Here is a 27,051-nt window from a genome sequence, read left to right as displayed (position 1 = left end):
GACCGCCATGAGAACCAAATGGACCCTTACGGGATTGCAACTGTACAAAAGGAACCAAATGGACCCTTATGGCACGGTAACTCTGAGTGTATACAAAAGGAACCAAATGGACCCTTATGGCTCTGTAACTCTGAATGTGTACAAAAGAAACCAAATGGACCCTTATGGGACTGTAAAGCTTAGAGTATATATGAATAGAGACGGCACCCGGAGGAAACCCTGAGGCGCAATGGACATAGTGGCCGAATTTGGTATTGCAGCGTGGGCCAAACACATGGCTGGTCCGTTGACTATCATTGCGCACGTTCATGATGACACGTGAACGCGGTTTCAGTGCAATGGCAGCGCGTTCATGTGTTTGGCCCAATCAATCCCAGAATGCACTCTGTTCCTACAAGGAAGGAGGAGTGAAATCGCCTCATGCGCTTTTGAGCAACTTAATGCAAGTGGATGGGAGGAGAACTCGGGTGACGTCTCTATTCATATATACTCTAAGCTGTAAAGGTGGTTGCACACTGGCCGTGTTTTTCGGAAAACTGACGGAAAAACGCAGTTAAAAATCCAAAATCGGGCCCGGTGTGTAGGGACCTTAACTCTAAGTGTGCCTCGTTATCACTTTTGAGTACAGTCAGCTCAAAAGGCGTTCGTTCTCCAGTCAACACTAGCTTACTGTGACCCTTACAGGTCCATTTGGTTGTGAGTTAAATAAAGTATTTTACAGTGTAAATTGTGGTCCCGCAAGAGATCAAAACTCTTTCCCGTCCAATGGGGTCTCCATCCGTGGGCCTAAATCAAACTGAGGTGAGTCCTTTGAAATGACAACGAGAGGTTGGGAGAATCACGGCGTCTCAGCGATGATGAGGTGTCTCAACGGCGCCCCCAGCTGGTGGAATGTCGTCTCCAGAGGTTCCTTCATCACCATGACGTCGTCTCAGAAACAGTGCTGCGGGTGCGTGGTGGGGGAGGGGCTGGACACGGTGGTGACGATGATGGAGGAGGACGATGACGACGCCGCCGTCGACGCCGACCCCTTCTCCTCCATCACGTTGTCTAACTGTGGGGGCGAGAGAGAGAGAGAGAGAGAGGGGGGGGGGGGGGGGGGGGGTAGTAACACATTGGAACCAGTGCTGATTTTGGCAGCAAATTTTGATTATAGTTTTAGTCATGGTCTCGTGAATAATTAGTTTTAATTTAATCTTAGTCACATTTTAGTCACCTGGAATGTTTTTAGTGTTAGTCTAGACAAAATATCAGAAGATTTTACTCGACTAAATCGACTAAAATGTGTTTTGGCTGGCCTTGATGCCGTCGTAATGACTGACTTTACTTGCGTTGTGAGCTTGTAGATCGGCTATTTTCAGCATGCAACCAAGTGTAAAATGACTTAGCCCTATACTGGATCTCTTGTCCACACTAGTCACTTCCTAACATTATAGTCTAGTTTTTATTTGTTGACGAAATTGTCAGTATATTTAGCCTTAGTTTTAGTCATCATAGCTTAGATTTAATTTAGTTTCCATTTAGTTTTTGTCAGTGAAAAATGGTAGTCGACGAACATTTTTCGTCATTGTTTTAGTCGACAAAATCAACACTGATCATTTGGAACACAGGTTTTGTTTTCCAGCTTGGATTGTCATTGGACAATCTCTTCTTGGGGCTTCCTTTAGCGAAGGGCTAATTAAAGAATGTGTAGTAAGAATTGTTATTTTGACCGGCGTTTGCCTGTTATCTCTCCTATAGTATACCAACATCAATATACAGCATGGAATTGTGGACAAAATCTTCATCCAACAATACGGAAATATTAAAGTTTGGGGTCTGAGAGGCTAAATCTCATCAAATGGAGGTCCGTGGCTCAAATGCCAAATAATAATGGGCCTTGGTACGCTAAGAAAAGGGTTGAAAACCACTGTGCTATAGTGTAAATACAGCATAATATGGCATAAAAAAGATGAAATATGCATAAAGGTCAGATACAGGGGGAGGCTATTAGCTGGGGGGAGGCTATTAGCAGGTGGGAGGCTATTAGCTGGGGGGAGGCTATTAGCAGGTGGGAGGCTATTAGCTGGGGGGAGGCTATTAGCAGGTGGGAGGCTATTAGCTGGGGGGAGGCTATTAGCAGGGACGTGCAGAAAGAGTTACAGAGGCAGGGGCTGAAATCCCGTAAGAAATAGCAAAAATAGCAGACCTACAAGCTCACAACGTGTCGCAGCTTGTAGATCAGCTATTTTCAGCACTCTGTATCTACTGGAGATGCGGTGTGACGACATGGATTTCGAAAAACAACGTTTTGTTTAACGCAAAATGCTACGTTCCAAGTTCAGGAGACTTCGGGGAAAAGAAGCAATTCTCCTGAATCAAATCAAATCAACTCAAACGTTATTTCTAAAGCACGTTTTAAAAAAAACAAGGTTGACCAAAGTGCTGTACAGATCAGTGGCAAAAACAGAGACAAGCGAGAGAACACAGAATGCAAACAAGAAACACAATCAGAAATGATGACATGACGCAGGGAGCATATGATGCATGTAAGAAAGCATGAAAGGTTAAAATAAGCAACACAAAAAAGAGCTAAGATAAAACATAAAATGGACTCAAGAGGGATTAAAAGCCAGGGAGAAAAGATGAGTCTTAAGGTGAGACTTAAAAAACATTAATGCTGAACGCCTTCCGGAATGGCATGGATATAGGAGTGGCATTTTTGCATCTCTTTGAATCACCATGTAGTAAATGCTGCATTCGTGGTCTGGAAAGGGCAGTTGTTTTACAGACGGGGTAAAAGGGCAGCTATAGGGGCTCAAACCCCCCCTTTGATGTCTATGTGTGTACGTCCCTGGCTATTCCTCTCCATTTAACCCGCCAACGCAAGACATGAAACAGACGCGGGGCCGATCAAAGGGATGCTGATGTGCAAGATCAGCATGAATGATCAATAGCACACACACACACACACACACACACACAACCTTGACTCCACACAGATCCACCGCAAGGAAAAAAGACCAAAATCTGGGGGCTTCGTTTTGAAAATAATATAAACGGGGGTTCATAATCTTGGATCAGGCCTGAATTTCATCACTTTAGGTTGTACCTAAACATGCGAGCCGAGGGCCAAATGCGAGGGCTGCAGGAAGGCCATCAATAAAACAATGTTTTTAAAGTTGATTCTTTTCTTCTTTTTACATTGTGTCAAATATAAGAACTGTGTTCCAAAAAATAAACTAACGATCCCGGATGGTTTGACACATTATAATGAAGAATCGACTGATGCTTATATATGTTACCGCCGCCCGACATTTTCGCCAGAAACCGACTGTATCAAATGTCGAGTGACTGACTATCGTATACAAACGATAGAGACACCTCCCCGACAATATTGGCGAGACAGTTTGTTACTTTTTGTGGACCACAATTCTTGTACGAGACGATTCTAAGATGAAAGGAAGTCCGCACATGCAACAGCTCTGCTCCACAGTCAGGGTTTTGTTTTGTTTATACCGGCATAAAGTGGCAACGTTTCGGCCATAACTGGCCTTCATCAGGTGCCATGCAGTGTGGATTTTGGCAGCAAACTTTGATTTTAGTATTAGTCATAGGGCCCTATTAAGCAAGTGGAATCTAATTACATATAATTTTACAGTTTTTAAGACGTGGGGGCGGGTGCAATGTCATATTACAATTATGGGCCAGGTAAGAAGCGCTTTCGACACCCCGTGGTGTGAGCAAAACGGCCTTGAATTAGTCATGGGAGTGTTTAAGGGAGTTTTGAGGCTTACCCAATGAACATGTCCGTACTATTCTCTTTACGACACCAGCTGATGATGCGCCCTTTTCGGCAAGTGGTATTACATTTCTGCAGACTGGCACCATAGACATGACATGACTTTGTCACATTTGGGTTAATTATTCATATTGCACTGCATGCTGTCACCTTTATGCCTCCAAAGAACAGATCCACAAGCTGTCACAGCCATGATGTGCATAGCTTGTAGGCCTATGTCTCTATTTTGTTAAGTAACTTGCAGTTTTCATTGGAAAGTCATTACAGCGGCGCAGCCATATGCTAAGGGAGGGAGATATACGCACATCGTCACTTAATTTGTTTCTGTTCTAAGCATGAAAAACAGCTGTAAAAATCTTTATTCTAGTTCATTTGATTCATAAATGAATAACTAAGACTTTGAAATGGCACCTACCTATACCTTTCAGATCGGAATGGAACTGCGAGTAGATACGCAGCATTGGCTGGCAAATTGGCAATCCATGCGTAATGTTCCCAGAATCGTCTAACCCCCGAACATACAAGTTCGTTTGATATTGTTTAATTCGATAAAAATAGAACCATGTACCATACAGCGAATGAAAGCAAGATTCCTAAGGAATATGGGGATTTTTACATTTAAAAAAACGGTTGAGAAATGAGAGAACCATGAGTGTTTATAATATCAAATATTATAAGAATAATATGAAAGACAAACGGGCTGTGAAGAGCTCAGCTCACCATCCCGACAAGGAGCCTATAGTGCATGCACGTATATGCACTGACTGTTGCACACACGCTCTTTATTTGTTTCTATTGAAAAACACCAGTAAAATAACGTTTATTTTATTTTATTTCATTCGAGTCACGACGAAGGAATGAGTTGAAATGCCATACGTGCGCCATGCGTATTGCTGCGGCCCCAATGTTATGGTCTTCGCTCGTAGCATATTATTGAAGAAGAATTGAGTCGGGTGTGATACAGCGTATGAAAGCAAACCTCCCAATGAGTATGGAGATGTTTTAATTTCTAAAAAAGGTTGAGAAATGAGCGATATATGACCCTTTATAATCTCAACGAGAAAGCCAGAAAACTCGCTGTTGCCATGTGTCATAGAAACAAGTAAATAGGTCTATAAACATACTCCCAAAAGAATCGCATATAACAGGGGTCTACAACCTATTTTAAATGAAGTGCCATGTTTTTATTTTCTAGATAGTGAGTCTGCCATATCAAGATTCCTTTTAATGACACCACATTAAAATTTCCAGCATATTTTGATTGTCCACAAATATAAAGTTCTTCCTTCTTTTTACATATTTTCTTGCACATTGTTAGAATGATCATTATAAATATATATCCCCCTGCAGTCAGAGTTCATTGTTTTAATGAATGAATGTGATGCATTGTGAGCTGGTAGATCTGCTATTTTCAAAAGTAATCTTTGAAAAAAGTGACAATTGTGGAATATTTTTGAAAAATGTTATTGAAACATTTAAAAACACAAATCTGTCATGGGGGTCACTGGCTTAGTTGGGCAAATGCATTAATCTGGGGGTCCTTGACATGGGAATGTCGCTGTGTGAGGATCACTGGTTTAAACAACATTAGGAGAAAAGCCCAAATAAGCACTTTAGAAACAAGAAAAGCAACCACAACTACCAATATTTACAAGCATCTTTGCAGAAAAAGAAGCCGCTTATAATAAACAGACATGGCAACACTCCAGCAGCACTCCAGAGCCGCTCAAGTGTAAAATGAAACAGTGCTTTTTGCTTTTAAGACGTGGTCAGACCCAGGCGGAATCGGTATGCGCTGAGTGTTTTTAGGTCAAGGGGCTTAATAGCAAATTAGCGCAAAGCGAAAATAATTAACATATGGACACTCCCCCAATGCTAAATTATGCAGGAACGTGGTATTCCATATGAGTGAGCGCTCACCACGGCTTCCATAATACGAAAAGGCGCAGAGCGAGGGCGAAATCTGTATTACCGCATGGGTTTTTCGTCTTGCTTAATAGGGCTGATAGTCTCTTGAATCGTTTTCATTTAGTCTTAGTCACATTTTAGTCACCTGGAATGTTTTAGTGTTACTCTAGTTTTAGTCGACAAAATATCAGAAGATTTTACTCGACAAAATCGACTAAAATGTATTTTGGCGGGCCTTGATGCCGTCGTAATGACTGACTTTACACGTCGAAAATAGCCGATCTGCAAGCTGCAACCTTGTAGATCAGCTATTTTCAGCATGCAACCAAGTGTAAAATGACTTAGCCCTATACTGGATCTCTTGTCCACACTAGTCATTTTAGTCTATTTAGTCTAAATTGTTAACATATTTAGCCTTAGTTTTAGTCATCATAGCTTAGTTTTAATTTAGTTTCCATTTCGTTTTTTTTTTCAGCAAAAAAAGGTAGTCGACGAACATTTCTTTGTCATAGTTTTAGTCGACGGAATCAACACTGGTGCCATATAGCCGAAACGTTGTCACTTTATGCCGGTGTTTGAATAAATAAAACGGCGCAACCGTCTTGTTTTTAAGCGGTTCTAAGATGACCCACTGTTATTCTCCATAGAGAATAACAAGACGTCAGGACTTCGGTACTAAATATGTCTCCTTTGACCCCCTATACCCTAGCTATACTACCCATGTGTTTTTGTTTATATCGGTGATCGGGCCCTTAAAACATTCAGGACGTGGACGGGAACCCTTTTTTGTGTTTTCAGCAATATGTTATACTTTAGCTATTGAAAAAAAATAGCAGATCTACAAGCTCACATAGCGCGGCACAGAATGCCGAGTGCCGCCGGATATGTGATGGATATCTTTGAATACAGTATTATATTCTTTCAGAGCGAATGTTTTTTAACTCAAATCTTCAAATCTGTTTATCTTTTTATCTTGATATGTTTCAATACACTCGGCTCGTCCCCTGATGACCAATCAATCTATCTATCTATGGGCAAAAAAAAAAAAAACGACCCGTGTAATCATCACATAAATCACATGCAAGGAGATCGTTTGTAGTTTGAACTTTATCTCCGCCTGCTGTGCGTTTCCTTGCTCCTGTCTCTGCCGTCCGTTATATTCACAAGCCTGGGTTGATCATGAAGACAACGGAAGCAGGGGGAGAATACTAAATAGGACTATAGGACTGAATGATCAAGACAGCTCGGATTAACTGGATTAGGCCCGAAAATCCAAAAGAAACGCGAAGAGATTTTTTAAAAAAAGGGATACGCAACCTGTGTTTGTAACGGTGAACTGTTGCCCAGTGGTGTAGAGCAGTGGTTCCCAAACCTTTTCATGTCAAGGTCCCCCACATCGACACTATGTGGTTAATGTATGTGTGGGTGTTTTTTTTGTACCCATTTTGACCTGAGATCAGATTCTAAAAACAGTTTTCTGAAAAAGCTATGTTTCTATGTCAGTCGTTCTTTGATTTTTCAAAAATAGCAGACCTACAAGCTCATAGCGCGCCACCGAGTGGCGCGCTATGAGCCAATAACATATAATTCTGGGGCTCCTTGACATGAAATAGTTTGAGAAACATGGGTTTTTCGGAGAACTGTCAGGATTTAGAAGACATTTGTAGAATTGGCCTCATGGGTCTAAATGGGTTAAGACCATGTTACGATGGATGTGATTGGTGCATCCTTATGATGGATGTCATTGGTGCATTCTTATATGATTGGTGCATTCTTATGATGGATGTGATTGGTGCATTCTTATGATGGATGTGATTGGTGCATTCTTATATGATTGGTGCATTCTTATGATGGATGTGATTGGTGCATTCTTACGATGGATGTGATTGGTGCATTCTTACGATGGATGCGATTGGTGCATTCTTATGATGGATGTGATTGGTGCATTCTTATATGATTGGTGCATTCTTATGATGGATGTGATTGGTGCATTCTTATATGATTGGTGCATTCTTATGATGGATGTGATTGGTGCATTATTATATGATTGGTGCATTCTTATGATGGATGTGATTGGTGCATCCTTATGATGGATGTGATTGGTGCATTCTTATATGATTGGTGCATTCTTATGATGGATGTGATTGGTGCATTCTTATATGATTGGTGCATTCTTATGATGGATGTGATTGGTGCATTCTTATATGATTGGTGCATTCTTATGATGGATGTGATTGGTGCATCCTTATGATGGATGTGATTGGTGCATTCTTATATGATTGGTGCATTCTTATGATGGATGTGATTGGTGCATTCTTACGATGGATGTGATTGGTGCATTCTTGTGATGGATGTGATTGGTGCATCCTTATGATGGATGTGATTGGTTCATTCTTATATGATTGGTGCATCCTTATGATGGATGTGATTGGTGCATCCTTATGATGGATGTGATTGGTTCATTCTTATATGATTGGTGCATTCTTATGATGGATGTGATTGGTGCATTCTTACGATGGATGTGATTGGTGCATCCTTATGATGGATGTGATTGGTGCATCCTTATGATGGATGTGATTGGTGCATCCTTATGATGGATGTGATTGGTGCATTCTTATATGATTGGTGCATTCTTATGATGGATGTGATTGGTGCATTCTTACGATGGATGTGATTGGTGCATTCTTGTGATGGATGTGATTGGTGCATCCTTATGATGGATGTGATTGGTGCATTCTTATGATGGATGTGATTGGTGCATTCTTATGATGGATGTGATTGGTGCATCCTTATGATGGATGTGCTTGGTGCATTCTTATGATGGATGTGATTGGTGCATTCTTATGATGGATGTGATTGGTGCATTCTTATGATGGATGTGATTGGTGCATCCTTATGATGGATGTGATTGGTGCATTCTTATGATGGATGTGATTGGTGCATCCTTATGATGGATGTGATTGGTGCATCCTTATGATGGATGTGATTGGTGCATTCTTACCGCCGCAGGCAGACGACAGAACGGTTGTAGGCTGATGTTTGACATGGAGATGTCTTCAGCCTCTATTAGAGTCTGCACCACGCACGCACGCACGCACGCACACACGCACGCGCACGCGCACACGCACACACACACACACACACACACACACACACACACACACACACACACACACACACACACACACACTTTTGTAATACTATGTAGAGCAGTGGTTCCCATATTTTTTTATTTCAAAAGATTTGTCTAAAAGTCTAAAGTCTAAATGTTTCAGAAATTATAATAAAAAAAACTTCTGAATTTCTGAAAAAAAAAACAAACAAAGTCCATAAACCTATAAAAACACAATTAAGAAATAGTGAAAATATAGCAGATCTATACAACCGTTGTGAGCTTGTATAGACGCTGATATATTGACACAATTAAATACTGTAGTATTCCTATATTCATAATCAGTTGCTTGGTATAAGCTTGGGTTCCAACGAGACAACAAAGTTGTATTTTGGGGTCTTGGCAGAAACTGTGTGCAGGGAATGAACCCATTGAACCGCTTCAAGTGAAATGTCACATTCTGCGCAAACAAGCTGCTGGCCAATCAATCAATCAAGGGCTTTATCGTCATGTCTCTCACCAGGTCGTTGGAGTTAATCCCCAGCATTCGTTTCACATCCAACTCATGGTTTTCCAATGGAAAACATATGCTAGAGAGAAAACAACATCCAACACTGTGTGTTAACCCATTTTGGACTGAGGTCGATAAAAAAAGGCTTCTAAATCCTAACATTTTTCTGAAAAAAACATGTTTCTATGTCAAGTGGTGCTCAACCTTTTTCATGTCAAGGACCCCCAGAATTATCTCTATTGGGCCACGGACCCCCATCTCAAAATATGTAGTTCCAGGGACCCCCCAGAAGCCAATATTTTAATTAAAAATGTTCGCTCTGAAATATATATTCAAAGATTGGTGCCACATTTTCACGATTTTTCAAAAATAGCAGACCTACAAGCTCGTAGCGCGCCACTCGGTGGCGAAACTGCAGTCACTCAATGTTAACCGTCTGCCCGCCAGGATAAATTAATCTATTGCCATGGTTTTATCGCGAGCGACCCTTATTTTGAAGAGGCAAATATCCATAACCGGATGTTACAATGACAAAATGCTGTGTGTGGTGTCTTGACCGGTTGTTGTTCTCTCGGTCGGTGGTGAAAAAAACCCGACTGCGAGTAACACAGCGCCTGCTGTAAGCCGTTGAAAAACCTTCTTTTCACCAGAAACGACATTCATTGCGCCGATTTGGAGATACAGGCCTTTGAAAGCACATAGAGCGCATCTTCAAAATGGCCGCTGGCCACTGTCCCACTTTGACTGTTATGCTAACGAGCGGCAGCTAACGATTCGATCGGTTCAAAACATGGATTAAAGAATATTTTATAAACCCTGGAAAATAGCATATTTTCAGATGGGGGTCGGTGGCCAAATACATCGTTTTTGGGGTCCTTGACATGAAATGAAATATTGAGCACCACTGATGCAGAAACATGAGGTATTTCAGAAAACTGTCATGATTTAAAAGACATTTCTTTAATTTCGACGTCAGGCCTAAATGGGTAAATTTTTATACCAATACTTTTGTACTTTTTTCACTCAAGTACATTTTGAATACCAGACTTTTATTTGTATTTGTATTTCTACATTGTGGCATTGGTGCTTTTTATTATTTTAAAAAATGTTGTAGGTCTGCTTTAAAAAAAAAGAAAAAGATTTGAATATATTCTTTCACAGCAAACGTATTTTCAGATGGGGGTCGGCGGGCCTATTACATATATTCTTTCACAGCAAACGTTTTTAACTCATATCTTTGTATTTTCAGATGGGGGTCGGCAGGCCTATTACATATATTCCTTGAGTCCTTGACATGAAAATGTTTGAGAACAACTGATATAGAAACATAGGGTTTTTCAGAAAACTGTCCGGATTTATAAGAAATTTTTTAGTGTAAATGGGTTTTAACTAAACAATTGTTAGTACTTTCCCCATCACTGCTGCTCGGACCACCGTACACTGTCGTCAGTGCGACAGCGACAGCTGAGCTATGAGGTCACAGAGGATAGAGGGAGTGAGGAAGACCGAGTATATACGAATGGAGCCTCAAACCGGCTCTCATGAGCTGCACAGATGCTATACGTCAGGGGTGGACAACTGGCGGCCCGGGGGCCACATGCGGCCCCCACCTTCACTTAATGTGGCCCTCAGGTTAATGTCAGAATACTGAGATAATATTGGTTTCAGCTGTTTACAATTCCACAACATGCAAACATGACCCGCTTTAATTACTTCAGTCTAAATTAGTAGCTCATTGCTCAACACAAGTATAATTAAAGGCATTTGAAATTACATAAAAATGTTCAGGATTCCAATTAAAAAATAGCAACAATTCAGGAATATAGCAAAAATAGCCGATCTACAAGCTTGTAGATCGGCTATTTTTGCTACGACAGTAATATATGGCCCTAGGGAGTGAGTGTGGAAATATAGTGGCCCTCTCCATCGTCAAAGTTGCCCACCCCTTTGGTGGAAATTAAAAACATGTTCCACGGAGGAGAAAACAACACAGCCCCCGCTACCAAAACGTTGTTAATGGAAGCAAACCAAACAAGCAGCTGAGAAAAAGAGAGAGAGAGAGACGTGCCTCCAGCAAGTTCCCAAGGTAAAGGGCGGAAGGAAGGGAGAGGTGCCCATATAGACCCTAGAGTTATTGGGGCCCGGGATTAGTTGAGAGAGCAGCACACAGTAGAAGGACTTGAGGGAGACAGTATAAGCGGAAGAAAGAGGAACTGGAACAACAGGAGCTTATAACCAGAAAGATCAGGGAGGGTGCATATTAACCAGAAGCGTGACTTTGAAAATATTCGGGCGCCTGTATTGACTCAATGGAACAGGATCTGGGAAAAGTCCTGACGGCACTTTGCCCGGGAAATGCCTTTATATGGGATGAGGAGAGTGTGGAAATCTATACATGGGAGATGATGAGCTGAAGAGGACGACTGTTACAGTGCAGGCTGATACAGTGGAGTCAGCGCTGCTGTGTGAGGCCAATAAGACTAAGGGTGCACTCACACGGTTCATGCAATTCTCTGTGCTCGTTGGGTGTTGTGTCATGGCCGCCCAGCGGCCCAATGCATTTCCAATGGAGGTCACATGGTTTGACCCAACATTGTGTTGTGTGAGGGGGAGGGGCGCAGTCGTCCGCCCCTCCCCCTCACACAACACAATGTTGGGTCAAACCATGTGACCTCCATTGGAAATGCATTGGGCCGCTGGGCGGCCATGACACAACACCCAACGAGCACAGAGCATTGCATTAACCGTGTGAGTGCACCCTAAGGCCTCACTCAGACCTTTGCAGCATTGCTGCATGCTTGTTGTATGAATGCTGTGAGTGTCATGGCCGCCCCAATGCATTTCCAATGGAAGTCACATGGTTTGAGGACTACATTTTGGACTACAAGCTGTTGTATGGCTTTCGGCTGTGTTTCGACTGCACCCCTCCCCCTCATACAACACAAGTGTTGTGTCAGACCATGTGACTCCCATTGGAAATGCATTGGGGCAAGCTGTGTCACACCCTTTGTATACAGCAAGCATACAGCAGTCTGCAGCGACCGTGTGAGTGAGGCCATATGGGCGGATCGGACGCTCATAGTATACGACAGGGAAAAAGGCCCTAGATGGCAAGAATGCTACGAATGGCGCACGTCAGATTTACTCAAATGTTTTACTTGAGTAAAAGTATCATTATAGCCTACTGCATTGTACTCTGTTACAAGTAAAAGTCCGGAATTCAAAATTGACTTGAGTAAAAGTACAAAAGTATTGGTTACGAAAAAAGTAGTCATTGTGCAGAATGTCCCATTTCAGGTTTTCAAATGTATATACAAATCTTTTGAAAATCGTCTATTTTCAAATGGCCCGAAATATATTATAGGGTTGAAGTGATTCATGTATAGTTTTGTAATAATAATCAAACTCTATAGTTTTCAAATAATATTGTAGTGGAGTAAAAGTACAATATTTGCCCCCGAAATGTAGTGGAGTAGAAGTAAAAAGTACAGAAAAGTGGAAATATTCAGTCCAGTAAAATGAAAGTACCTCCAAATGAATTAATGTACTACTAATAGTTATACTTTACACCATTGCGGTCCGTGCACACACAGCAAGCATGTAGGAAGACACTGCGATACACCAGACTAACATTTCAATGTCATACTGTATACATACTGTATTCCTGATGATGACAAAACAAAGGCTACGGTATAATGAGGTATGTGCACTATTCTGCACGTGGCACTTTCACGGAAGAATCCGTCAGGGGCGTGCAGAGAGTAGTCAGAGAGGCAGGGGCTGAAATCTCGGACAGAAATTGTGAAAATAGCAGATCTACAAGCTCTCAACGCGTCGCGCTGGTTGAGAGCTGCTTGTAGATCTGCTATTTTGGAGTGGCATTTTGCATTTCTTTCACCATACAGTGCTGCATTCGTGGTCTGGAAAGGGCAGTTGTTTTACGGGTAAAAGGGGCAGGGGCTGAAGACCCCCTTTGATGTCTATGTGTGCACGTCCCTGCAATCAGTCAATCCAATTAAGTATCAAGACCGCACGCACGCACGCACGCACGCACGCACGCACGCACGCACACAGACACACACACACACACACACACACACACGCGCACGCACGCACGCAAAACCCCTAGGAAATGATAACATTAAGGGACCCAGCCCGGAATACAATACAGTATGCCTTAATACCTCAGAGACCGTCTATAAAAAGCAGGATAAGCTCAATTCTTCATTTAGGCCATACAGGGGCTCTAGATTGTCAAGTGTATGGATCCAACAGGCTTTTCTTCAAAGCAGGTTCTTTATATTACTGGATCACCCCTCGTGTGATGAAACAGTAATTCTTTCAATTTCAGAATCAAAGGATATCTGGGGAAACGTGGTTGAAATGGCCACAGTGCCTGGAAACACGGCATAATAATGATAGTCAAGGTTTTTGGTGTGGATGACAGTTTTATGTTCACCTACACATTGCACTGCATAGTATATTGGAGTTTCGAGTGGTCTTTTGGGTTTGGCTGTGTATAGGCCAGTCCCCGGGGATTTTATGTGCGTTTCTTTTCTTGCTTATTTGTAGCATGTAGTTCATGCTCGATCAGCTCTTATCTTCTGTTCTGAAAAATCTATCCCAGATCGAAATGCGATTAAATTGGGGTCCGTATAGACTAATGCATGTCAAATTGGGGGTTCTTGGCCCAGGCGGTGGCGTAACCGTCTGGGCACCCGACTGGTAATCCAGTCGCAGTGTGCCGCGGGTTCGACTCCCGAGCCCGACACAGCCTTTACTGCATGTCTTCCGAAAAAAAAAAAAATTGGGGGTTCTTGAAATTAAACGGGTAGACAATCACTGCGTAAAAATCTTCTCTTATGTGGGTCCCTGGTATATCTCTTCAAATGGGGGTCCGCAGGCTAATTAGTGTCAATTTGGGGGTCCTTGACATGAAAAAGTTTGGGAACCACTGTTATAAAACAAAAATACATCGCATGGATGCAACTGGGACGTATCCTCAGTGATGTATCCCAAGGTCATCGGGGTTTCGGGTCTCCCAACATCATACCCCTCACTCAGGTGAACCAGCCGGGGGTGATCAAGTCCTACCTCCCAGTAGCTACCCTCGATCAGTCCCATTAGGGAAAAACCAGGGCCACACAATCCGATGCTCCGGAACTACTCTGCCGGGACTGGGAGGTACCATTCTGGCGCGTGGTAGGACTAGGCTTTGTGGGTTGACTCCTGTCTGGGCCCCTCCTATACGTCTCACCAGGTCCACTCCTGCTCTCACCAGGACCAGCCACTGTGCGTTGCACCAGACTCCACCTAGACAGGCACTCCACCTAGCCCATGGTGGTGCTACAGGCTCCGCTTGTGGCTTGAAATGGCCCTCCTAAAGGCCTCACCGTGGGTTTGTTGGGCTTCCTCCTCACGGAAGACACAGGCTGGGGCGCCAACCCAAACTGCTCCCGGGTACTGTCTATAGTCCGGCTGCCACCTGTCTATCCGGTGGTCACCAGACTATTCCTGGTTGTCACGCAGTCTATTCCTATGAGTCACTATAAATAGAATAACTAAAACAAAAATACATTGCATGGATGCACCTGGGACGTATCCTCAGTGATGTATCCCGAGGTCATCATTATAGAATATGTATTATGTTTTGGCATCCACACATTTAATGATGTGTAGGCCTAGATATACTCCTGATGACCTTTTATTAGTGACACATTGTGATGTTTGCCATCTTATTTTATCCTGCTGTTGCTGTCTTTAATCATCGTTATTGATTCCCTCTTGTGTGAGTCGGGCCACGTGCAGAACGGAGCACATAGATCATTATTGTCACCAGGGGTGGAAAGTAGCTAAGTACTTTTACTTAAGTACTGTACTTGTTGAGGTATTTGTACTTTACTCAAGTATTTCCAATTTCCAGTACTTTTACTTCTACTTCACTACAATTATTTGAACATTTTAGTTACTATAGTTACTTTGGAGATTTTAATTTTGATTAGAAAACATACATTAAGCACTTCAACGCTATACATTTTGGCAATTTGAAAATAGCCAATCTACAAGCTCACAATGCATAGATCGGCTATTTTCAATAGATTTTGTACACATTTTGAACTTGTGAAATGGGACATTCTGCAATATGAGTACTTTTACTTTTAGTAATTTAAATACATTTTGATGCCGCTACTTTTGTACTTCTACTCAAGTACATTTTCAATTCCGTACTTGTAACGAAGTAGTTCTAAATTGCAGTATTGGTACTTTTATTTAAGTAAAAACAATTGAGTACTTTTTCCACCACTGATTGTCACACAGACAGACAGTAGTCTCTCTCAAGACAGACTGCTGACTCGAGCATCAAAGGAAAAGAGGGCGCTGTTTTTTAGGGGTGTCAAAACAAATCTATTCGAATTAGAATCGCGATTCCTGTTTTTTTTGTTTTGTTTTTTAGATTTTTGTTTTTCTGGTTACAGTTACACAGGAGTTTTCACTACATGGTGTTTGTGATATGAAATGTAAGCTTACCCTAATCACAGTAAACATCATGTCTTCAGTCATTTTCAAGTTACTGCAGTCACTTCAGTTCAGCACAGCTGAGGTGTGTCTGTCAACGAGGAGCCAGCTGACCCTCGTTGACAGGCAACAGGCATCAAGGCAACTCATTAGTGTGAGTATGTGTGTCTCTGTGCCTAATGGCCCCTACACACTGTAGGAGTTGTACAGTTGTCGGCGAGTCATCAGATCGTCATGTATTTCACACTGCAGGAGTCTTTTTTTTAAATCGTCTGTCATTATATCGTTGTTGCTTTCACACTAAACGATTGGTCGCAGACTAGGCATTACACACTGCAAGAGTTCACCAAGATGATATCTAGACCCGATATTCATTTGTTTTTATTTTATCATTTTTACATCTCACGCACGTGCATGATGCCGTGATATGAGTGCGAGACCGACACAGAGGACGCCCCTCTCTCTCTCTCTCTCTCTCTCTCTGTGTGCAATCAGTCACAAATGACAGCGTGTAGTGTAGCCTACGTGGGCTGCAGTGAGACAGGACGTTAAATATTGATTTTCATGAAATAACTCTCCGTCTCTCTCCGCTCGCGCGCACGCACGCACGCACGCACGCACGCACGCACGCACGCACGCACGCACACACACTGACACACACACAGAGAGAGAGAGAGCTTACGAGGTCCAAAAGTTGCTCCGATGCGGTTTTTATCAACATTATTCAAGTGAAATGATTTGGTTATGGTTTATTTAACAGCAACATTGGGCTAATGCTACCATGTACGACACAAGACAGGGATTTACCCAAGGAATAATGGTTATATATTATCATCTGATCATCTATCGATACAGTCGACACGACAGACAGACAGACAGACAGACAGACAGACAGACAGACAGACAGACAGACAGACAGACAGACAGACAGACAGACAGCAGTGCGGTGAGCAGTGAGCACAGCTGTCCTGTGCTCTCATTGGCTGTAATACAGGACTTCTCGGGACGTGATCGCAACCCATTTCATACTGTACGATTTTACGTCAGATCGGGGGGTTTTGTCGGCGAGCGCCAAAAATGCTCCCGACAGCATAATCGGAGCAAATATCGGGCAGTGTGTACGAGCCATAACACAAGTGATTGGGTTCAACCTGTGTAATACATTATGGGTTTCTGCATACTTTGCATGTGTGCATTTGTACTACCAGCTAGCCTAAGCATACCAATTGTATTCACTTTACAGCAGTTTTTACTTGAATGTATTGTTCTTGAAACGGAGTGAGAAAAAGTAACTGAGTGTCAGACTTAAAACGTTTTGTACATGTTATGTCTTAATGGATTTACCTTTGTATGGTCACATCATTCAGTTGATTAAACCTTTACAATAAGCTTTTTTAAGAACTGTACTGTACTGTACTGTACTGTACTGTACTGTACTGTACTGTACTGTACTGTACTGTACTGTACTGTACTGTACTGTACTGTACTGTACTGGCACACCCAAGATCACCATATATACAGTTAATATGTGCGTGTGTGTTTGTGTGTGTTAGGTTGCGCACAGGTGGTGAAAAACAACCATGCTGTTTTCGTGCTCAGACGCACCCAGCCAGCCAGCCAGCCACCCAGCCACCCACCCACACACATAGTCACTTAAGGAAGTGGTTGCACCACTTAAAAAAAGGTTTTTGGATTGAGAAAAAAAACACGATTTTGAATACTGTTTTTCCTTTGTTTTTTTTTGACGATGGGTATAACCAGATTGGACAGGCTGACTGCATGAGAGAACACGACACAGTGCCATTGTCATGCAATTTGCATGGCAACTGTGAAAATGTACGAAAAGCCCCCAGGATTACTGGATTGGACTATCGACTCTCCAATGCGTGTGACGAGATTTGTGTGTGCGTGTGCGTGTGTGTGTGTGTGTGTGAGAGAGAGAGAGTGCGTGTGTGTGTGTGTGTGTGTGTGTGTGTGTGTGTGTGTGTGTGTGTGTGTGTGTGTGTGTGAGTGCGCACGCGTGTTGCATGCACGTGTTTGGTTTGTGTGTGCGCTCATGTAGTCATGTTTTTGTGAGAATTAAGTAAGTCCTGCCGCAAAGACCTACATCTGCCGGTCACCTTCCGTTGACCTGCGAGCGGCTTTACTCTGTGTGTGTGTTTTAGACTTAATGGGAGTTATGCAATAAATAGTGAAGGAATCGTTTTGGTTAGAAGTAGTAAGAAGAAGTAATGAGATGTGAGGAGGAGTGAGAAGATAAGTCATTTAAGAATTTCCTTGTTGTTCACTGAGACATTTGAAAATATATTCAAAGTATAAATAGTATCCTGGCCGTCGATACCTTTTTTTTCACTGGCGAAAACTAAATAAGAACTAAATAAAAACTAAGTGATGACTAAAACTAACAATTTCGTCGACAAATAAAAACTAGGGAGTAGTGGAGAAGAGATCCAATAGAACTAAGACAAGTCATTTTGTGCTCGATTGTGTCAGGATTGTGTCACTCTCTGAAAATAGCCGATCTACACGCTCACAAGCACAGTACGTGTCGACGCGCCGTGAGCTTCTAGATCTGCTAGATTTGGGCACACAGCTGAGTGTAAATCAAGCATTGCAGCGCCATCACAACATTTTATTCGACTAAATCAACTGTATATTTAGTCGACTAAAATCTTATTATATTTAGTCAACTAAAACTAGACTCAAACTAAAACATGTCAGATGACTAAAATATGACTAAAACTAAATGGAATTTAATTCAAAAGACTATGACTAAAACTATACATCCAAAGTTGCAGTGATCAATCCTCCGCCACCTCCCCAGCCTAGCGTGTTCGAATGCCATCAATGCATTGAAAGGGACAAATATAAATCATGTCAGCATTGAATGCTCCAGTGGACGCAGATCTACTGACCTACCGCAACCGTCTCCAGCGTCTTTAGGTACTCGGAACAGCGATATATAAGTTTGAGATATTATTATTATTAAAACGTTATTGAGCATTGAATGCTCTGATTAAATGTGATTTTGTGATTTTGTCCCTTTCGATGCATTGATGGCATTCGAAACGGGGTGCCCAGCCTGGCTTGTCCATACTGACATACTAGTTCCTCGGTATGTTAAGTTTGTTAACTGCATGGATATCTCTGTATTTTAAGTGCCCTTGGAGGGCACAACCATGTCATGTTCCATTTAGTGACTGCTACTCATGCTCTGCTTTTAGGGGGAGTTCACTGATGTCAGACAGTCTGTCTTTCACAGATAAATCTGTATTGACACAGGAGCACATGAGTCACGCACCGCCAAACCTTATGCAATATCATTGCAATGCAAATGGTTTATCTTGATCGACGTTTCCGACTGAACTATAGCAAAGTCTTTGTATATAATCCTTGAGCTTACTGATTCAAGTCAGGCTTTTATGGAAAAATGTGTGTGCGCAATGGCATGCAGACATGCCTTACAAAGCAAAATCACCAGTCCAATACATATTAACCAATTAAGCCCTATTTTAGACTTCAGCTATTCAGTTGTGAGTAGGGATGGGTATCGTTGGGATTTTTGTGAATCCGGTACCGATTCCGGTTCTGCTTATCGATTCAGGTTCCTAACGGTTCCCAAAAAATAAACATTTTAATAAGTTATTTTATACCATTTAATGGTATTAAAATGTTTATTAAAAATAGGTCAAATTATTATTTAACAAAAAGTTGTATCCCTATTTATTGCCGTAGTCAATTTAAGACATGTAATAAATAGAGTAACATATTATCCTGTAGATCTGCAATTTTGAAAATGTTTGAGACATTTTGAAAAAGATGTAATACTTTACTTTGACAAATACTTGTATTATTTTACTCAAGTACATTTTTACTTGCAACTATAATAGTCTATATTTTAGTATTGCTACTTTTTTTTACCCTGTAGGCAAAATGATTCACGTTTAATCAGAGCATTGAATGCTCCAGTACACGCGTCTAGTACTGACCTATACCAGAACCGTCTCCAGCGCCAAACCTTATATTGTGACATTTTGGAGAAATTCATTGGGTTGCATTTCTGCGTTGATCCCAGCTACATAGCGGCGACACGCGTTGTCCGACATAACTAACCCTAACACTAAATCTAACCCATAACCTCAGTATTAACCGGCCACATAAGCAGTGTTGATTTCGTCGACTAAAACTAAGACGAAAAATGAATGTTCCTTGTTTTTTCACTGATGAAAACTAAATGGAAACTAAAGCTACGATGACTAAAACTAAGAAATACTAAATATATTGACAATTTCGTCAACAAAAACTAGACTAAAATGTTAGGAAGGGACTAGTGGACAAGAGATAAAGTATAAATCATTTTACACTTGGTTGCATGCTGAAAATAGCCGATCTATAAGCTAATATAACCTCATATCAGTTTTAACCGGCCACGTAGTCCGTTGACAACTCGCGTCAACCGCACAGAATGCAGCCTACTGAGATCTGATAGGTCAGTAGACGCGTCTACTGGAGCATTGGATGCTCTCATTTTGTCCCTTTCAATGCATTGATGGCATTCAAAACGGGTGCCCAGCCTGGCTCGTCCGGCCATACTGACATACTACTAGTTCCTCAGTATGTTAAATGTGTTAACTGCATGGATATCTCTGTGTTTTAAAGATGGAGTGCCACCATTTTTGTATTTTTCCAGTTTTGCATGTGTCTATGAGGTGAAAGTACTTCATTAGACACCCTGGAGTCGTTTTGTATGTGCAATGATGTATTCCCTTTGTATTTAGGGTTTCTTCCTGGAGGCTGAACCCTTGAGAGTCAAACGTGCCAATGAAAAAAACAGTAATATAGTGATATCCCACTATCAGCCCCTCCCCTCCCCCATTATCATACAACTACAGCTGTGGGTGCGGCTTCAGTTCAGGTGGATCATCACTCACCAGGCAAACCAGGCATACTTAATGTCCATAATTAATAATTAAAGTTGAGTTGAGTAATGAACTGGTGAGGGTGCCCACATAAAAACGACATTTTAACATACTGTACGCTTTTTTGAAAAACATTCTTCCTCCTTATATAACAATAAGACCTGATGATCATGTTTTAGGGTGGAAATAAATCATGGCACTCCATCTTTAAGTCATGCCCTTGGACGGTACAATGATGTCATGACCATTTAGTGACTCTGCTATAGTTCACTGAGTTCACTGATCTCAGACAGTCAGATAAATCTGTATTGACACAGGAGCACATAGTCACGCACCGCCAAACCTTATGCAATATCATTGCAATGTAAATGGTTTATCTTGATGGACGTTTCCGACCGAACCATAGCACAACGTCTTTGTAAAATCCTTGAGCTTATACCGATTCAAGTCAGGCTGTTATATGGAAACGTGTGTGCCAAAAATCACCAGTTTTATTTATCCATTTTGTACAGAATCAGAATGAAACTAAAGCTGCCATTTGTATGTATGGATATGTCCTCGATTCTCGCCCTTCTTCCTGCTGTCTCCGTTTCTCTTTTTTTTTTTAAATCATTTTTATTTTGTGACCCATTTTTTTCACCCATGCAGTGTCAATTATCTAATGAAATCGCCGACCGATGGCCGTCAGCTCTCGAGACTATACGCCCCCACCCTGAATCTCGCCCTCGTCCTCATACTATTTCACATTCATCTCAGTACCATTCAATAACTCGTTAAACTTAAAGATGGAGTGACTCGTCACCCTGAAACATGATCATCAGCTACTATATGACAAGTAAGACGCGCGGACGCGGGAAGCGAACGCAGCTCGTAAATTGCAACAACAATTAGAATAAATGATGCACTTTTTTTCCTTCTTTTTTTAAAGTTTTCTTTTTTTTAAGTTTTGTTTTTCTATTTTTTTAAAGTTTTCTACTGTGTGTGTGTGTGTGTGTGTGTGTGTGTGTGTGTGTGTGTGTGTGTGTGTGTGTGTGTGTGTGTGCGCGTGTGCGTGCGTGCGCGTGTGCGTGCGTGCGCGTGTGCGTGCGCGTGCGTGCGTGATACAGCTGCGCCCTCTGGTGGCGGGCGGGTGGTGACACACAGACAGACAGACGGACAGACAGACAGTTCTGCCTAGGTTACATAGTAATTGCTCACTATTTCACAATTATACTAGGAGGAAGAAGTGTACAGAAATGATGCACCCACCAGTTCATTAAGTATACCTGGTTTTCACCTTAGCACCACCCACCTGAACTTAAGCCTCGTTGTATGATAATGGGGGAGGGGCTAGGGGAGGGGATGATATTATTATGTCACTGTATTTCGATTGGGCCTTTTGACTCGAAGTCGATCAGCTTTCAGGAAGAAACCAAAAATTCCCAGGGAAGACATATTTGAATATTATAACCACACATGGGGGTCTATTAGAGTAAGGTTAACTCCATACAAAACAGGAAAAAGTTTGTGTGTGTGTGTGTGTGTGTGTGTGTGTGTGTGTGTGTGTGTGTGTGTGTGTGTGTGTGTGTGTGTGTATGTATGTATGTATGTATGTATGTATGTATGTAAATGACATTGTATTCACATTTCACGGTGCACGTGTTAATGTCATGTGTAAAGAAACACCATTCATATGGGATGGCGTAATGGTGAACCCCACGCACGCACGCACGCACGCACGCACGCACGCACGCACGCACGCACGCACGCACGCACACACACACACACACACACAGGGACAACATGTACCCCCTCTGAAGTGGGATCTATTCTGGTCCGTCTCCCCTGCTGGTGCTCGTCTGTGCTGGCATGTTGTCTGCATTCACAACTAGAGGAAGACGTCACCACTATATTTATATATATAATGTTTTATTGTTTTTTTCATTGTATTATGACAGTAACGTTAGTTGTTGAGACTGTGAGTGTCCTGTTTTTAGGGTAGCAGTGTGAGTTCACTGAGCAGCTTTGGAAATGAAAGCGTTCTTGAATCTTCACACACTCCAAACAGCCACTAAAATGTATTCCATTATGCAAGTCCGTTCCCAAAATGTCCAAACTCTAAAGAATGATTAAATGTAGCCTATTTACAAGCTCCGAACGCATCATGACGCAATGTGAGCTTATAGGCTATTTTCACTATCCGTCGTTTGCCGAAATACATAGAGCCTAAAATGGTTGCGTTGACGTCTTTGCTTGGCCCCCCCGGTTTTTGGACACCTATATGAGCCAGCAGGCAGCCTGAGGGCCACAGACAGGTCAGGACCCTCCCGACAGGGGTCCTACATTATACTGTAGGACCACAGGTGGCCGTGCGTTTTGGAATGACCCCCGCCTGTGGAATTTAGACTGGCAAAATGTTGCATTTATTTTGGTTGTTTTATTCCTGTCGGTGTTGATTTTGTAGACGAAAACATGTACTGTATGTTCGTCGACTGTAACTTTTTTCCCACCTTCTTATTTTATCCATTTTGAATTATTTTAGCTGGTCAATCTTGTCAATCTTGTAACATTGATTTGGGTATTTAAAAAAATACCACGATTAGACACCAAAAGGGCAGACTTAAAAAAAGAAACAGCTGACACACAAAAAAAAATGTTTTCACAATAATGTAACACATGAAGATGAAATACTAAGGAATCCCCATCATAAACTTTGCCAAGAACAGAACAAATAAAGGTTAGGGAAGCATAGGGTTTTTCCCGGAGTGACCTCACATGAGGTATCATGTGCTGTGGAATACCATTCATGACAAGTATTCAGTTTAACCCATTTTGACCTACAAATGTCTTCTAAATTATGACAGTTTTCTGAAAAACCCATGTTTCTATGTAGGTGCGCAACCTTTTTCATGTCAAGGACCAAGATATATGTAATTGACCAACGACCCCCATCTGAAAATACGTTCGCTCTGAAAGAGATTTGTTTGATTTTTTACGATTTTTCAAAAATAGCAGACTTACAAGCTCATAGCGCGGCACTCGGTGCCGCGCTATGAGCTTGTAGATCTGAAGCATAACATAATGCTTAAAACACCAAAAGGGGGTTCTCGTCCAGAATGGCTTAACAGGGCTGCGAGCGGCCTGACCTCGCGTCACACGGCACGCCGCAGGATTGCTTCTGACAAGAATGACTAAACATTATGCGTCTGTCACTGTCACCACATGCAGCTCCGGACAGGGGCCGTTCTGCATGGGCCAAACGGTCCGACTCTGAAAACCCAGAGTCAGGGGCGTGGAGTGGGACATCTATTGGTATATCGTTTTTTTTTATTGCCCTAAAATATTGTCCACACGCGCACACGCACACGCCCATGAATCCACCTGCTGACCATAGCTAACAGCATTGAGCAATCTTTTATAGGGGGTTGTATGTGACTCTGAATCCATTGCAAGCATTAGTTTTGCACGAAAAACAAAAAACATCAAAAAAAGGCTTTAGCCATCATTACAAATGTGATGAGGTCATCACAAAATGTGATGAGGTCATCACAAATGTGATGAGGTCCTACTGGTCAGAGCATGGACTGCAGGCGTGCATTTCGCACGAGGAAACCCTGTGCAGCTGCATGGGTTTAATATTGAACACTTCCGTGTTTTGGACACCAACATTTATAGTGTCCAAATCGAAGAAATGCGGAAGTAGAGAGCGTTCTTCCGGGTGCTTCAAAACGCCACTGAGCCAACTTCCATCTTCCATCCAAATGAATAGCAGGGGGGCGGGGCAGTCCGCCCAAGTATCGGTGTGGTTTTCTTTGACTAAAACTAAGACGAAAAATGTTCGTCGACTACCTTTTTCCAGTGATGAAAATTACATGAAAACTAAATAAAAAACTAGACAAAAATGTTAGGAAGGGACTATAGGGGACAAGAGCTCCGGTATGAGTCATTTTACACTTGGTTGCATGCTGAAAATAGCCGATCTACAAGCTCACAACGCGTCGCAGCGTCGCAGCGCCGCAGCGCGTTGTGAAAGTGAAAAAAACTGCCATTACGACGGCATCAAGGCCCGCCAAAACACATTTTGTTCGACTAAATCAACTGTACATTTAGTCGACTAACATCTTGTGATATTTAGTCGACTAAAACTAGACCATCACTAAAACATTCCAGGTGACTAAAATGTGACTAAAACTAAAGGAAAACTATTCAAGAGACTATATGACTAATACTAAAATCAAAATTTGCTGCCAAAAACAACACATGGGAGACGAGAAGAGTATAGGCTATATACTATACTATAGTAGGCTATACTCACTGTGATCTGTGAGAGGCTGTGGGTCGAGGCTCTCTCAAACACGCCGGAGTCGCGACCCCTCAACTTCGACCTCTGGCTGGCGCGCCGCACCTGTTTGGAATCACTGGAGGACTGACGGCTCGCTGGCCTCCGATGAAACGATGACGGCCCGTCCACCTCTATGTCTGAGAGCCCGCCCCCCTGAGACACGCACACACAACAAAAACAACAAATGTATGACTTTTCTTTTTTAAACAATTTTATGAATGCAATCTTTGCAATTTGTGACCAGATTTGACTGAGAGCCTGCCATCACGCAACCTCCAGCTTTTCACCAGAGGAGAAAAAAAATTGCACAGGCAGACTCTTCACTAGAGCATGTCTGAAAAAAGTGTCAGAGCTGAAACTGACATGTAAATATGAAATAAATGCTTAAACATGTAGCTAGGTGTAATGTTAGAGTCCACAGAAGTGAACCTTTAAGCGGCAGCGGTGGCCGAACGGATTGCGGAGCGGTCTTGATACCGGAAGGTCGCCAGTTCGAATCAGCGGTCCGACACGTTAAAATTACCACCGCTGATGTGCCCTTGAACAAGGCATTGAACCACTACGATGTAATGTTCTATGAGCAGGGCCTGGCTGGAAACAAGTTCTTGAGCTTAGCCCAGATACCCTGTATATAGTAATCATTTCATTTCATTTCATTTCAAGCCTGTTTTCGCTGTTTCTTTGCAAGACATTACTCTATAAGCCATATCTCCAAAACTGGTGGGTCAAACTGAACAACCAGTATGTCAATTTGAAGCTATGATTCCCTGCTTTCATATGACATGAAAAAAGAATCCAGTCCCTCAGTCAAATTTGGCCACATTTGCTTGCCATTTGTAACCAATGTTTAACCCTTTGACTAAAGCGAGAGAAAAAAAACAATCTTCCATCTGCGAGCTCACAGTGGGAGCTTGTAGATCTGATTTGATTTCTTTCTATAAAAAAAGTTATCCCACAGTTTTTGTAACCCTTTTTTTCTCCACCCATGTGTCAATTGTCTACTGTAATGCTGGGCGCTACACTCCCTCTACCTGCAACCTGGCGAGAGGACTGACCTCATGCTTCCTCCTGTGCATGAGGAGTCCCAAGCCGCTTCCATCAGTGGACCCTAGGGGACACGGGGACCCAGGACCTATAACTGTGAAGCGACAGCGCTACCGACTGCGCCACCATGCTAGCCTGGCTAATAAGCCAGACCGAATCAGCCGTTGGCAAAAAAAAAATTGACTGCCGGCGGATTACGGTCTGGAGAGGCTCAATTGTACGCCCATTTCCTACACCAGAGAACTGGTGTGGCCAATCGGGACACGGTATGCAATATGGGCGGGCTTTGGTACAGTGACATTCAATGCTTGAGACCTTTGACTGACAGTACCTCTAACCAATTGCGTCAAAGAGAAAATGTTTGAACCCACCCCCCGGGAAACAAGATCCATACACAGCATCTCCAGACTCAAATACCACACGACAGTGTGATTTGAGTCTGTCTTATTAGCCAGGCTACCACCATGCCCCCTATAATCCCTAAACCAAATCTCTAAACGTTTAATCCTAACCCCAATCGGAATATGTTACTTATTCTAATCTTTTTCAACTGCAGCTCTACGTCGCTCGACGAACCGCGATGAATCGGCCAAGAGACAGAAGCGTGTATATAGCGTGCGACGGGACAGACGGGCCGCACTCACCGATTCGCTGTCGGACTCGGAGGAGAGGCGGGGCATCAGGGTGGGCCGGCTGTACTCGGACGATTGGCTGGTGAGCGTGGATCGGCGCGTGGACTGGAAGCTGCTGTTGCTGGCGAAGCGGCTTCGAGGAGGAACACGCAGCAGCACGCCCAGACACGGAATGTACCTGCTGATGGCTGACCTGGCAACGCAGGCAGGCAGGCAGGCAGGCAGGCAGGCAGGCAGGCAGGCAGGCAGGCAGACAGACAGACAGACAGACAGACAGACAGACAGACAGACAGACAGACAGACAGAC

The 27,051-nt window shown here is 42.6% G+C and overlaps 1 protein-coding gene across 1 annotated transcript in view; it reads right to left on the bottom strand.

The window, feature by feature from the left end:
• Nucleotides 1–752: 752 nt before the first annotated feature.
• The window catches only part of opn4b (opsin 4b), a gene marked incomplete at its 5' end in the record, with an annotated part of 70,414 nt that continues 44,115 nt past the window's right edge, over nt 753–27,051 (bottom strand). Inside the window, 4 exons of the mRNA XM_079492122.1 lie at nt 753–1,054; nt 8,691–8,762; nt 25,042–25,221; nt 26,757–26,937. Coding sequence (XP_079348248.1) covers nt 932–1,054; nt 8,691–8,762; nt 25,042–25,221; nt 26,757–26,937 — 556 coding nt within the window. The 3' untranslated portion in view covers nt 753–931. The remainder of the gene's footprint in view (nt 1,055–8,690; nt 8,763–25,041; nt 25,222–26,756; nt 26,938–27,051) is intronic.

The sequence above is a fragment of the Electrona antarctica genome (assembly GCF_951216825.1).
Source record: "Electrona antarctica genome assembly, chromosome: 22".
Classification (NCBI taxonomy): Eukaryota; Metazoa; Chordata; class Actinopteri; order Myctophiformes; family Myctophidae; genus Electrona; species Electrona antarctica.
The sequence above is the reverse complement of the archived record's forward strand: the minus strand, read 5'-3'. Positions and strand labels throughout refer to the sequence as shown.